Source organism: Elephantulus edwardii, unplaced genomic scaffold (genome assembly GCF_000299155.1).
Source record: "Elephantulus edwardii isolate Elephantulus edwardi_28Jun2011 unplaced genomic scaffold, EleEdw1.0 scaffold00073, whole genome shotgun sequence".
In the NCBI taxonomy this organism is placed as follows: Eukaryota; Metazoa; Chordata; class Mammalia; order Macroscelidea; family Macroscelididae; genus Elephantulus; species Elephantulus edwardii.
The window spans coordinates 13,776,736-13,792,095 of NW_006399823.1; the positions used below are offsets into that span (position 1 = coordinate 13,776,736).

At 37.5% G+C, this 15,360-nt stretch overlaps 1 protein-coding gene across 9 annotated transcripts in view; it reads left to right on the forward strand.

Moving 5' to 3' along the window:
• PARD3 (par-3 family cell polarity regulator) overlaps positions 1-15,360 on the forward strand; it is an 869,174-nt gene that overhangs the window by 605,921 nt on the left and 247,893 nt on the right. For 6 of the 9 annotated variants that reach the window (XM_006888934.1, XM_006888931.1, XM_006888932.1 and 3 more), the window contains one exon: positions 9,047-9,157. The exons of the other annotated variants lie outside the window; for them this stretch is intronic. In XM_006888934.1, the coding sequence (XP_006888996.1) occupies positions 9,047-9,157 (111 nt within the window). The remainder of the gene's footprint in view (positions 1-9,046; positions 9,158-15,360) is intronic. 9 annotated transcript variants of the gene reach the window in all.

Consider the following 15,360-nt stretch of genomic DNA (forward strand, 5'->3'; position numbering starts at 1 on the left):
AAAGTGTCCTGGAAATACATAGATCAAAGTCATTTAGGAAATATATAAACTGAGGGAATAGAGAACATGGCTGCGTTGTGGCATGGGAATGACATAACCTGGTGCGTATGAATTTACCGTACAGGATCTCAAAACAGCTCCTAAGGCAGCTGGATATGCTCAAGGACCTTCAGGGCAAAGGATAAGATCATCATAACTCTCAGTGATCAAAGGCAACTGTGTGTTAAAACTGAACAAAAACATGAGGAGTCGGCCTAGAACAAATGAAAGAGAGAGCGAGAGAGAGTGAGAGTGTGGGTGTGTGGGTGTGTGGGTGTGTGGGTGGAAGAGAGAGAGACAAAGATTGAATTCCTGAAGAAAGCAAAGATAGAATTAACCACGTGGAGATGCAAATATGTAAAAGCCTGAGACACATTTTAGGGTAGAGTATGGAGCAAGAAGATTAGTTAAGTTCAGTCCACTACAGAAGTCAGCGACTGGCAGAGGGTGCAAGGCTTCCAATGGCTTACATTCAATTCTTATTTTACCCTTTTAAATTCCCTTCTCCACCAAAGCAGTATCATTGGACTCACAAATTTCTAAGAGTAAATAATCAGACAAGTACTGCAAATTATGTATGGAGATTTTGGCAGTTAGCAATGAGAAATATCAGATTCCCAGGTGATATATTAAAGAGAGATTTTTAAGAGCCTCTTATTTTTAAACATAATTCTTCAAAGTCTGTAAGAGGATTGGTTCTGCATATTATTTTTTATTTTTATTGTGATTTTAACAAAAATTCACAGAAAAGCTGGATTTTCATTCATTCATTGTTGCACATTTTCCTCCCTCCCTTTTCCTTCACAGAAGGTTCACTTTTGTTTTATATATTAATTCATTGTTGCCATTCTGGATATTCTATTCATCTGTTCTGAAATGTGGAAGCAGATTATTAAGGCTACTGTATACTGTTGCTTAATGTGATAAGAGGGAAAAACCCTTTCACTATGAAACCAATTACATTTTAATTTTATTTATAGCAGAGTGCTGTGTGTTATCATTGAGCATATTTCTTTCTAAAGATCTCTAATTTTAGTAGCTGTAGAAATGTTGCCATTTAAATAATGAAATATCTCAGCGGTATTTAGACTGCAGGAAGAATTAGGTTAATTTGACTGAAATCCAAAATGATGATTCAGTAGCATGAACCACCAGTCATTTTTAGCAACATCATTTTCAAGATAAAAGCCGTCAGATTTGTCACAATCCCTTTTTTGCTGTGGTTGTGTGTGTTTACTTTTTGTCAGCCCATCTACAGACCAATGTGTGCTATGTCCATGGTTCCATGTTGCAATGATGTTGAGAGATGACCCAGGAGAAAAAGACAGTGATCTCTTTGCGCTGTGTGTAGGAAAACCCATCTAGGAGATTAACCTGAGATTACTTTAGGGGAATGAAAACATTGCTATATCCTTTATGAAGAAAGCTGTGTGTTTAAGACATGATAATCATAATTATCTACCATTAATCTATGCCTTTTTTACTGAAAAAATTTCATTTTTTCCACTGTAGTGTTCCCCCTCCTTATGTATTATGTTTTCTTTGATATGATGTGATGTGATGGGTAGAGGAAGTCTAACCACCTGTAGTGAGTCTTCTCACTTCCTGATTGGAGATGACTTCCTTTATATTGCTGAAAAATAAATACAAATATACTTACTGAAGAAAAAAAAGAAGTGACATAATCAGTTTTACTCTGAATAAGACAGATCTCAGCCATTGTTTGTCTGGGATAGAATCTTCAACTTAGTGTGGCATTTTCTTCAATCTCCCCTTTCACCTACGAATCAGTACTTGCAAAGCAGTTTTTCTCTTCTCTACCAATTATTTTCTCCAAATTTTGTTTGTATATTTTAAAAATATATATGTTGAGCTCTGGTGGCCCAGTAAGTAAAGAGTCACACTGCCAACCCAAAGGCTGGTGGATCCAATCTACCAGCAGCTCTTAGAGACGAAGATGGGCAGGTTCCTCCTTTGCAATTTACAGCCTCTGAAAACCCACTAGATGTTTAGCTCTGATGCTGTTCTGACTTGACGGCCATGATATAACTTGGGTTTCTGAGGTTGTAAATCACACAGGAGGAGATTGCAGATGGTGGATTCCAGTTTGCAGAGAGGTGTGACCTTTGGGATAGCATTGCAGCTCCCTATGGCCCAAGTAATCAGAGCTCCTATAAATTCTATATATCTCACATTTTAGGATGTTGCTTTTGTTGTTGTTGGGTGCTGTCAATTTGAGTATGACTCATAGTGACCTTAAGAATAAAAGATGTGAACTCTGTACCATCCTGCACCAACCTTATACTTCCTGAAATACAACAGCCCATTGCAGCAATCAGTGTCAATCCATGTTGTTAAGGATCTACCTCTCCTTTGCTGATCCTTCACTCTTCCCAATGTCATGTCCTTCTCTAAGGAATAGCACCTCCAAACATGCCCAAAGTTTGTGAAGTGAAGTCTCTTCACTTTTGCCTCTGAAGAGCACTCTGGCTGCACCCTCTCCAAGACGTTATGGGTTCTTTTGGCTGTCCATGGGCTGTTCAGTTCTTTTCTCCAGCACCACAACTCAATGGCATCTTTAGTAAACCATATATTAATGTAGGAGAATGACCTTTTTTTTCTGTAGGAAAAAAAATTATATGTGTATATGTGTGTGGGTGTGGTGTTGTTGTTATGTGCCGTCAAGTCGCTTGTGACTCATAGTGACCCTATGTTCAAGAGCCCTAAACCCTGCTCTGTCCTGTGCCAACCTCACCGTCTCCAACACACTCACTCCCACCACCCTAATCACAGAATCGATCCGTCTTATCGAGGGTTTTTCTCTGCTACGTCATCCCTCCACCCTCCCAAACATGATGTCCCTCTTCAAGGACCTGTCCCTCCTTGCAACATGCCCAAAGTATGTCCGACGAAGCTTCAGAATCCTTGACTCCAAAGAGCATTCAGCTTCACACTCTCCAGGACAAATCAGTTTGTTCTCCTAGCAGTCCATGGTATATTCAACACTCGTCTCCAGCACCACAGCTCAAAGGCTTCAATTATATTTCTATCATCCCTAGTCACTGTCCAACTCTGATGCATAGCACGTAATTGTGAAGACATAGCTCGAATCAGGCAAACCTTAGTCTCCAGCCTGATGTCGTTGTTCTTCAGTACTCTCAAGAGGTCCCTCACAGTTGGCTTTCCCAATGCAAGTCGTCTCTTTGGCTGCTGTTACCAAGAGTATAGATTGTGGAGCCAAGCAAACTGAAACTGTTTACTATCTCAATCTCTTCACCATCCATACTGATGCTGCCAATTGGGCCAGTGGTGAGAAACTTTGTATTCTTGATGTTGAGGTTCAATCCATATTGAAGACTATAGCCCTTGACCTTCTGCAGCGAGCACTTCAGGTCCTCCTCAGTTTCAGCAAGCAGGGTTGTATCATCAGAGTTGTTAATGACTTTTCCACCAATCCTGATGTAGATTCTATATATTGGAATCTATGTGTCCCTCCCTTACGGAAAAGTGCCATTCTTTCATGTTAATATTTGTTGTTGTTGTTTGCCATTGATTCAAGCACAACTCATAGTGATGCTATCAACAAAAGGTCTGAAGCCTTTCTATAACTGTCATCATTTATCAAAGTTCATAGAAGTTCCAGATGCATGTTGTTTAGGAAGTAGATGCCACTCCTTAGACTAGCAAAACTCTTCCTGTGGTGCTGGGGAAAGCAAAACTCTTCCTGTGGTGCTGGGGTAAGACACCACTTTCTCTTTTAGTATCCGCACAGACTGAATACAGGTGTTTTCCACTTGGACAATTAGTGTAGGTCGGTCATGAAACCATCTCTGCTTTTTACCAAACATGCTCCCTGAATGTACTGAAGCACTAATGTTAATCCAGTGTTATTTCAGCTATGTTCTTCCTTGGAATGTGACCCATCTAAATTCTTCTGTGGCTTTTAAATGATAATAAAATAAATGTAACTGATATCTTTCATGTTCTTAAGTATCTTCCCATTGTCCTCATGGGTTGATTACAGAGTTTGCTTATAAAACTGAGTTTGAGAGTAGTTAGATATAGCTAATTAAGGTTTTTCAATAACTCTCCTCTTTTGTTTCATATATTCTATGCATGTTGCTAAGAGAGGCTATTCCTTGGGGAGGGACATCATGCTTGGAAAGGTGGAGGGTCAGTGAAAGGAAAGGAAGACCCTCAACTAGATGGACTGACAGAGTGACTGCAGAAATGGGCTCACGTGTGTTAGGTATTGAGAAGATGGCACAGGATAGGACCGGGCTCAGCTTTGTTGTGCATAGGGTCACTGTGAGTCATATGTGACTCAAATGCACCTAAAAACTACAAACTACCTCTTTTCAGGAAAAATTTAGCAACTCTAAATTAGCTGTTTTCTTGCTTTGTTTACATTCTAGGAAAATCAGTGTATCTTTTTCATTGTCTTTCATTTCATCTTTTCAAAAAATTATGCAAACAGAATCCATTCTCTCTCAATTATAAAACAGTATGCTGTGATTTTATAGTTGCCTTAAAGAAATAGCACCATTTATTAATTGAAATTTACATTAATTATAATAATCCAAATATTAACCTATTACCCTTTTATCTAGGCTTTACTTTTGCTTTCCTCTTCAATCTTATACCTGTGAAAAGGAAAGTATGCTATAATAGTTTAAAAATAAATTATAAGTCATTAAATTCAAAGAGCATTAACTATAGATTACACTTTAACATTGAGACAGAAATCCTCACCACTGAGCCAATAGGCAATAACATCATGATAGATGGAGAAAAGATCGATGTTGTCAACAATATCATCTGGTGTGGCTCCCCAGCCAACACCCTTGGTACCAGCAGTCAGTAGATCAGAAGACATATTGTTTTGGGAAAATCTACTACCAAGGACCTCTTCAAAGTTCTAAGGAACAAGGTGTACCTGACTAAAAGGCCAGGGTGTACCTGATCCAAGTCGCAGTCTTTTCAGTTACTTGATAGACATCTGAACATTGGACGGTGTATAAGGATGACAGAAGAAAATTTGTTGCCTTTGAGTTATCCAGTCTGTCTGGGAATCTGACTTTTAAGGTGGTGTGCACTGCATTCTCTGCTTCTTCATTCTTGCTGGTAATGAAAGTTCCAATTTTCTACTACTTTAAACCTGGTAGAATAGGAAAAGGGACCAATCCCATCACCAGTGGTTTCTGTACACTTTATTTGATGTTCCCACGCAGTCATGTGGTGAAAGTCAAAGCCAATGGCTAGAAAAACCATTGTGAACAATAAACCCTCTGTATCTACTACATGCTTTGTCACTTTGTGTTCAGGATCTTTCATTGGTTTGTCTTTTCATCTGAGTAAAAATCTAAGGACCTGCACATGAAAGACATGTCTAACAGCTCTGCCTCTCATCTTTATTTCTTCGTACTCTGTTTCTCTAAGACTTCAGCCAAATTGTTGTTCTTACAGGGTTTTGTTTTGCTGCACGTGGATTTCTGTAATCAGAGCTGACTTTTTTCCCTTTTTTTATTTTATTAAATTTTATTAGTTTTAAGGAACATTTACAGAGATTTTGGGTTTTCATTCATTCATTGTTGCACTGTTTTCTCCACCCTCATCCCCAGTTCGTTCTTCTTCCCCCCCATGTCTGTTTTAATTGTCCAATTGCCACAGTGCTTGTCAAAGCCAGTTCTGATTAATCTCCTTTGTCAGTGTGTCCCTTGCCATTCCCTATCACTCCTCCCTGAGAGAGACTTCACCCTGATTCATGAGGAAAAGGGGATGGCGTATTCTCTTAGCTACTTCCTGCTGAAAAGGGATGCTGTGGGTTTCAGGGTGAAGGTCTTCTCTCACTAGTCTAAAGAGCCCCTTTGGCAGTAGGAAACACATAGACTATTATGGAGATTGATTTTGGAATTTAGATGCACTGTTATCAAATGTGCTTAGCCGTACATGTTCATATCCTTGAAGATGTATCATGGAAGTGTTGCAGCCTAGAAGATACAAATTTAACTAACAAGTTAAAAGTGCATGAGTCAAAAATTGAAAAGCAATAATAGAGGTTCTAATAGTGGCACAAATCAAGTTACAGAGGTAAGGTGCTTCCATTGCCATCCTTACTCTAACTTAATTCTTTTTTTTTGTTTAATTTAAATTTGTTATTAATTTCAGTGAAAATTTACAGAGGCTTTGGATTTCCATTCATTCATTGTTGTAGATTTGTCCCCTCCCAAGGCTCCCCCCCACCAGACATTACCCTCTTGGAAAAGTAAAAGAAAAGATTCTTTCATTATTTTACAAACCCTCCCCCAGGTCCACTCCACCATGTAGCCATCGCTCTAGACTCCTGTCATGACCGAAATACCTAATCACATATCTCTTTTAAACAGTTTTCTCCCTTCTCTGTTTCAGAGCAGCATACCTTATTGAACCCATCTTACTCAGTCTCTCCCCAACCCCAAGGACAGTCCCATTCTACAACAGTGGCACCATGCAATTTTTGTCCCTTTGTGACTGGGACATTTCACTCAGCATAATGTTCTCCAGAGTCAACCATTTTGAGTAATATTGCATGAGTCCCTTGTTTTTTAATGCAGCATAGTATTCCATTGTGCGAATATACCACAGCTTCTCTAGCCATTCGTTTGTTGATGGGCACTTAGGTTGTTTCCAACTCCTTGCTATTGTGAACAAAGCTGCAATAAACATGAGTGTGCATATATCTACTTGGGTGTCAGTTATGGTCTCTTCTGGGTATATTCCCAGTAGTGGTATTGCGGGGTCAAATGGTATCTCTTGATGACACCCATCACCACCACCACCCCACCCCACCCCCAATCTTCAAACCTTTGTGTTTACTTGTTCCTCTGCCTTGTCAAGTCTCCACAACGTGGCTGGCTCCTTGATTTCATTCAGATCTCTGTTCCAATATCATCAGAGGAGCAAGGTCTGACCATTCTATCTAACATGTCTAAAATCACTCACCCTGTCACTCTTTGTCACTTTCCCCTATGGCGCTTTTTATTACTTGGTGATTCTATACTAATTTGTTAATCTAAATATAAACTGATGTTAATGCTGTCACTGCTGTGGTGCTTTTTGTCTGTTTTCATCACTGCTTTAGACTCAATGCCTTAAAACAATATAGTAGCTGCTCAATATTTTGTTTTTGTTGAATGAATGAACATCATGTTTTAGATGTTGGTTCCTTTGGAGGCATTCAGGGTTTTTGTGTTTGGTCTTTCATTTTGTTATTTATTTTTCACTAATTCTCTAAATTCTCTCATTATACTGTATGACACTAAGGAAAGGAAAATATTAATTTTTAGAAGGATAGCACATATTAGACATATTTTGTCATTTGTGACTATGACATGTAGTTGGACTTGAGGTTTAAGTTATAAAGGGTTTGTTGGGGTTTTTTAAGTTTTCATTTGCAGTGGATTTTAATTTCCAAGTAAGATTAAATTTTAAGAATTGTATTCACTTCATAGGAGACAATTTTATAGCCATTTTGGTTGTTATGTAATATACACAACCTTGAAAGAAACAGTGATGGTGATAATGGTATTTTAATGTTTCTCTTCACATTTTGACAATGTTTTACTTATTTACATTTCCATTCACACAAATAGTGTCAATTCTTTTAATATATTTAAAGAAAAGCACTCATACATTTCAGTTCCTTTGCAGACTATTATTTGAAATCAGATGCATATTAATTTAAAAAAATTTTATAATATCAAACTTTAATTTTTCTTTTTCTCTTATTTTGTTCTTACTTTTTTCTTCCTGTCTTTTCTGATATAATTTTTTTTTTTACTTTTAACCTAATTCCTGGTTCCCCTTTTTTAAAAAAAGTATCAACTTTCTATATTTTGGAATGCTTAGTTGTGTGACTTTGTATTGCTGTTTCCTTTCTGAAACATCTGGTAACCAAATCACTACAGAAAAATATTGTTGAAGAGTTTGTAGGACTTGCATTCCAGGCCTCATAATCTTTTACAGAAAAGCTAAGAGAGCAGGAAAAATAATTTGTAAAAAGGCTGCGGATTCATGGATGTTTTGAATGCCAAAATAAAATAATCTTTGTATTTTTTGAAACAGTCTCAAGTTCATATGCCCATCTGTAGATGTTTGTGTGGGCTGTTTTTAAATTATCCATTTGCTCCTTGTGTGTATATATAGATGTTACTTTTAAATATCAGATATAAACGTCTAAATGAAAGATAACCTCCTTTGACAATCACTTGTCATCAAATTTGGAGAGTATTTGATGAGAATGGCTGCAAAGCTTTCCATTTAATAAACTCAAAGAATTATAGCAGTGTAAATTCCTCTTTATACTTTAAACCTTGCAAACATCACTTTGTTTGTCTTCTTTTAAACTCTGATGGATGTTTCCAATAAACTGGACTCTGAAAATAAAGAATAATAGTCACTTATGGGTCGATTATTAAATAGATGATTTTTGGATGATCATTTTTAATTCTGAGAGATACTCACTCCAGTGCAGATTTTACCCTTCACTGAGTATTTGAAGTATTTGACACTCAATATAATATTTAATAACAATGACTTGTAATTTTTTTTTCAAATGAAAAATTGAGACTATTTTCCATAGACTTTCTTTTGGAAAGTTTTAATTCAATGTGAGTAAAATGTCTGATTGAAAAATCCTACCACCTGACCCATTGTCATGGGTTCAGAATTTATGAGTATAACTAAAACCTATGATGGGTTTTCAGAGGCTTTAACTTGCCTGGGGGATTGTCCATCTGTCTCCTGTGTAGTGGCTAGTGGATTCAAAGCACTAGTGTGCTGCCAGTTTAGTCACCAGCGCAACTCTTGACGAACTATGCCATCACAGTGAACATTATAATGCTGGACACAGTTTTAGGCCCTCACTTTGAGGACACCCATTTTTCATTGAGTACATATGCTTTTGTTACCAAAGAAGGGAAACTCATTTTGTATGCATTGACAAGATAGAATTTTTTGTTATCAACAGGTTTGGCAAACATCGAAAAGATGACAAGATTGAGAAAACGGGTAAAATAAAAATGCAGGAAGCCCTTACTTCAGAAGAGGAGAGGATACGAATGAAGCAGGAGCGGGAGAGGTAGACTCCAGTGTTTGATTAAACCTCATTTAGAACGAGGTTCTTTTCTTTTGTTTCTCTTCCTGTTCTTTGTTTCTTCTTTCTTAATTTTTAAATATAGAAAGTTTGCTTTCATTTCATTTTCATTTTTCTCTATCAATCCATATATTGTTGATTGTGGCATGAATACAAAGTGAAGGGGAAGTAAAGCAAAACAAAAACCACACAGGTTTATTTGAGGCAGGATTGGACTTTAGGGGTTTGAGTTGGGACCTTTTTCTTTCCAAGCGAGCATTTAAACTGAATTTATCTCTGTTTTAAACTCACAAAAATCTGAATTTTATCTTGTGCCTTTACAAGTATATTGTAACAGTTTTCAAGAAGTAGTAATCTGGAAAGAAAACTATTAAGACTATTTGAATTATATTTCATTTTCAATATCTTGATGTATAGTAGAAATGGAAGAGACTCTTGAGTTTTCTTCCTTCAACCTGAAATGTGTTTCTTATTTCTTTTCTATTTCACTATCTCCTCACATTTTGTGACATTTTCTATTTCAAGTTTCTTCCCTGTCTTCCACAAAGATTGCTTCTATTGTGGAAATGTTATAGGTTGATTACCCAAAGATTAATGAAATGAATGAAAAGAGTCTGTTTAAGCAGACACTTGCAAGCCATTTTTGTGATTACAGTTTTACACCTTAAAATTTCCAGGAAGGAGGACAGTCATCTTTCTCTTTCAGCACTAGTATTTAGTCTTTACAATGGTCTCGTCTCTGTTCATTGTCACAGGAGTGTGCCTATTTGGGTTCCCGGATGGTACCGTGTTAATGTGTTAAACTGCTAATAGAGAGGCTAGGGGTTTCAGCCCACTGAGAAGCACCTCAGAAGGCAGGCCAGAGGGTCTGCTTCTGAAGGGTCAGCCATTGATAACCCTCTGGAGCTAATTCAGCTCTGACGCACATGGCGTTGCCACAAGATAGAGAGCATTCAGTGGAAACGGCAACTGGAATTCCTGTTTTGTTTTTCTTATAATTTCTCTCCTCTCATTGCCACTGACTCAGAACAGACCCATGAGTGACCCTCCAATGGATTTTCAGAGTCTGTACGCCATGTGAACAGGATTGCCTGTCTTTGTGGTATGAAACAGCTAGTGGATTCAAACTATTCGTCTTTGGGTGGTTGTTGTTATGTGCCATCAAGTCACTAGGGATTCCTAGCAACCCTCTGCATATTAGCTCTAAAACCTGCCCTATCCTGAGCCGACCTCTTTGTCTCTGTCAGACCTCCTCCCATTGCTGAAGTCACTGAATCAATCCATCTCATCCTGGGTCTTCTTCTCCTGAGCTGTCCCTCCACCCATCCAACCATCAACCTTTTAACTACTAGGCCACTAACTTTCTTTTCATAATCTCCGTGTTAATTAAGTTTCTGGTAGCTTGGTCAAGGTTACACAGCTAAATGTGTAGTCTGCAGCTGAACTATAACCCAGGATCTCTGAACAAAGTTCAGTTTCTCTAATTGCACTTGCAGAGTCTGAAACTTTGCAGTCGTTTACGTTAGCAATGTATAAAGTAAGGAAAAATAGTCTCCTACAGCCTTTATTTGGATATTTTTTTCCACTTGTATTTGTAATGACTCAGATACTTTTGTTTGTGATGGTGGTTACTCTGATTCCTTATTTGTGTTTAATTTATGTATGCAAAACTCATGACCGTCAAGTCAGACCTGACTCATAGCTGTTCCCCCCATTGGCTTTCTGAGGCTGTAAATCACACAAGAGGAGAGAGCCTGTTTCGCCCACAGAACTGTGATTGGTTTCGAACAGCTAGAGAGGCAAAGCCTTCGAGTTAACAGTGCAAATCCCTACAGATTATGCCCCGGAGCTCCATAATTAATATATGTGGGGAAAATACTAGCTTTGGATTTGTGATGGAAATCTGAGTACATTGTGTAGTTTCTTCCACAATTTTTTTTGTTTGCCTTATTTTTCCACCTTTACAATTCACATCTTTCTTGTTTTCCAACTCTCTGTAGTCTGAGTCCATTTTGAGATCCCTGAACTCATTAATAAGTTAAGGGCAAGCAGTATTTTCCTTGTGTATATAATAATGGCATTTCATTTGCTCGGTAGTATAAACTTCTACCCCAAAATGCTTTCTTCCTTCTAGGGAAGGGAATTTACAGGTAAATGTATGAACATAGATTTGTCCACAGGCAACTCTGTGACACAGGGAACATTCTGAGCAGGGAAAAGAAACAGTACCGCTTCCGTGTGTCTTGATGTCTGCCAAAGGGGACAACTTCATTAAACCTGTACCATTTTTCACATTCTAAATATTTTCTCCTTTGCACTTTAAGCTGACTGCTGCATTTCAATGCAGAATTCTATCAACATTTTCCAAGATACTGTTATAATACATAGTCAAATATTTGCAGCCAAACAAGTGATTTTTACATAATGGTTTTACTTGTAATATTAATTTGCCTAAGGCACAATTCACTTCTCAGTTTTGCTTTTAATCTCTTTCTTTGTACCTCTAATGATGCAATACTTCTGGGAACTAGGTTGGTCATAATGAATTTACAATGTACAGGAGGCCTAAAATGAAAATCTTTTAGGGTCAAGGAACAAGTAGAATGGTCCATTAGAGGAAATCAATTATGCTCATAATTTAAGGAAATTATTATACTTTATATTTCTATAACAATTCTTGCATGGATGCTTTACTTAAACTTAGAGATTTTGTAACAGAGCAAGTGAGTGCATGAGCCTTGCTGTATTACATAACTGGCGTGTGTTTAGTGTTTGTTGTTTAGCATGGCTTTTGTCTGCATGTCATTACTTGATTAGGAGCCCTGGTGGCATAGAGCAATATGTGTTGGGTTGCTAAACAGAAGGCTGGCAGTTTGAAACCACCAACTAACTGATCCTAGGGAGAATGCTTTCTCCCACTGCCATGCTGTCAGAACCAACTTATAGCTTGCCTTTTATCAGATTTTCAGAGGCTGTAAATCACACAGAAGGAAATTGCCCATCTTTCTCCTGTGGGGCCACGGGTAGATTCCAGGCACCAGAAAGGTACCACTTTTGGGTTAGCAAGGTAACTTACTTGGAAATACGCCACCAGAGCTCCCTTTTTGCAGGAGAAAAATGAGGTCATCTTTTCCTGTTGAGATTTACAGTTTTGAAAACTCATTGGAAGATCACAATGAATAGGAATCTACTCAGTGGCTGCAGATTGGTTTTAGTTTATTTTTTTTCTATCTAAAAGTTCTTCTTTTTAAAAGTGAACTACAATTTACTTGAGGAAATTGTTATTGGAGGAATAGGTAAAAATAAATAGACCCCAGCTTGTACTTCCATCACAGCTTTTACCTCACTGCTGTCTGGTAGTGAAGCATCTCCTGTATCATTATTTCTCACTCTATTATTTTACCTAGAAAATGCAACATTTTAAAGTTATAATTTGTGAAATGTTTGCAAATATAAAATTTGTTTTCCCACATTCGTTCGTGTATTCAAAAGGGAAATATGAGAAAATTACAAGGACAATGAGTCTAGTTTTGTTTTTTTTTTAATTCCCCACCATTTTCAGATTTATTTAGATGATGAAAGTAAGTTAGATTCTTCTGAACATAGATCTGGGATTTTATTTTATTTAATTCTTGCTGACTCCCTCCTCTCTTAGCCAAAGCTGGGAGATTTGGTATTGGCTGAGTTAATGCTGACCAGATAGGAGAAATGGATGAGGGGCATTGACCCTGTGTCTTCCAGCATCACCTACCCTCCTGCAAATATGATGCAGCATATTAAGTGTTCTCCTGCTGGGAGAAACAGTCTGGGATTATGACCTCTAGCTCTCTTTTCTCTAGGTAAGCCTATTAGCATTTGAAATGGGCTGTTGGCTTCATTAGGGCTTGGTGAGGTAACTAACCCATCAGAAGCTGAGGTGTGAATGCAGCACTTCCTTACCACTTACTGGTTTGTCTTTCAGAAATGCCTAGGAAAGAGCCCCTATTTACTTGATTCTCCCCACACATGAAGGATTGGGGTCCAAACCTAAAAAGAGAGTATGCTTAATTCAGTGAGCTCTGTAACTTCTGGTCTACTGAAAGCCACTACCCCCCCATCCCCCATCATGTCGATTCCAACTTGTGATGACTCGATGAATGACCCATAGGGTTGTCACGGGCCAATTTTTCAGAAGCAGGTCACCAGTCCTTTATATGTAGGTACTCTGGGAGAGCACACACCTCCAAACTTTTGCTTAGTATGTGAGTGAGTTGTTTGTATCACTCTTAACTTTTGTCATAAAACAGAGTGATAAATTAGGAATACATTAAATTAGGAAACCTTACATCTGAGAATGATAGTATTGGCAAGTTATATGCTACAACAGTGTATATAATATATATTGTTAATTATAGATACAGTTTTTTAAATTTTTATTATTATTATTATTAATTTTTTTATTTTTATTTTTTATGCATGTACCGCCAAATCAGATCTGACAGGTACAGGAGGAAATTGTCCCTCCTTCTCCGGCAGAGCATCTGGTGGATTTGAAACGTGTACCTCTGGGATTGCAGTACAGCTTCTTGCCACTAGGCCACCAGAGCTCCCCTAGATACAGAGTTTTTAAAAAACAATAAAAAATCTCTTAAAAAAAACACCTCATGTTGACTGATATCAGAAGTAACTGTTGACTTTCTATTATGCTCTTATTCCAGTGAACTCTCTACTTGTGGTTTCATGGTCAATATAAAAAGTGTGTGTCAAGATTTCCCAAACAGTATTCCACAACAGAAAAGGGTTATATGAACAGGTAGTTGAGGGGGACTGTGAGGAAATGTCAGTTATGGGACATATTTGAGTTACAATGAAGTGTACTTATGATAGTATGGGTATTTGTTAATTTATATCTTTATATAGAGATAGATATAAATGTAGATAAAGATATATAGATATATATAGGTATATCTTATCATTAGTAATATACAATGTTGTAGCACATAATTGGCTTATAGTATCACTCTCAGTTGTAATGTTTCCTAATATCCAAAGAAGATTTATAAAGACACTGATAATAAAAGAAAATAATAGAGAAACTTTTTGCTTTGTTTTGCGAAAACTTTTTAACAAAATTAGTTGTTCGACTTACTTAAGAATCCACTTATGATGGAGTAGTCTTCAGAGAGCAACCTCATTGTAAGTTGGGAATGTTTAGGAAATTGTTATTTTTGTTGTCAGCTGCCCTCAAGTCAGGTCCAAATCATTCCTTATGAACGAACTTACATATAATAGAAAAAATAATGTCATCTCATCATTCACCATCCATGCAGTTAATTGTTGGTCTTTGTGAGCCTGTTATTGCCCCCACCTATCAAACTTCACATTAAGAGTTTATAATAATTTTTTTTTGCTGACTTTGTAGTTTACTAAGCATGATGGCCTCCAGTGATGGGACGCACTTAGTGAAACTAATTTATGCATGTTTCTTTATTACTTCTCAGACCCCTAATTGTACTAATATACATTTTTAATCACCAAGGAAGAAATAAAGACTCTTTGTTCTCCTAAGTAATTTATCTGTAGGAGCATCCCCTCCCCCAAGTCCACCCCAGCACAGATAAGAAATGTGGTGCTCTTGGTTCAGCCACATCCAGCTCACTCATCTGACCAGCTTTGAATGAAGGAATTAATTGTGTCATAAAACTCTGAGAAAGTTTAGACCTAGCTTTGACCTTATAGCTTTCCTTTGAGATACTTACAAATCTTATTCCTGGCTCTGTCTTTGTTTTTCATTCTTTTCCTTTTCCATGTGTTCCTCACCTAGTTAAATTACATTTTCACATCTCATTCTGTTTTCTTATGCTAAAATTTGAACTTTTAAAGCCACACAAATTATAAAATAGAGTGAAGAACAGTAAAATAGTTTATCTGAAATACACCGCAGACTGCTAGAAGAACAAACAAGTCTATCTTGGAGAAAGTGTAGCCAGGGTGCTTTTAGAGGCAAGAATAGTGAAACTTTGTCTCATACTTTGGGCGTTTTATTAGAGGGGCCAGTCCTTAGAGAAAGGCATCAAGCTGGGGAAGGATGGAGGGAGGGTCAGAGGAAGAAACTATGCTGCATTGAAAAACAAGGAACTCATGCAATATTATTCAAAATGGGTGAACCTGGAGGACATTATGCTGAGTGAGGTATCTCAGTCACAAAG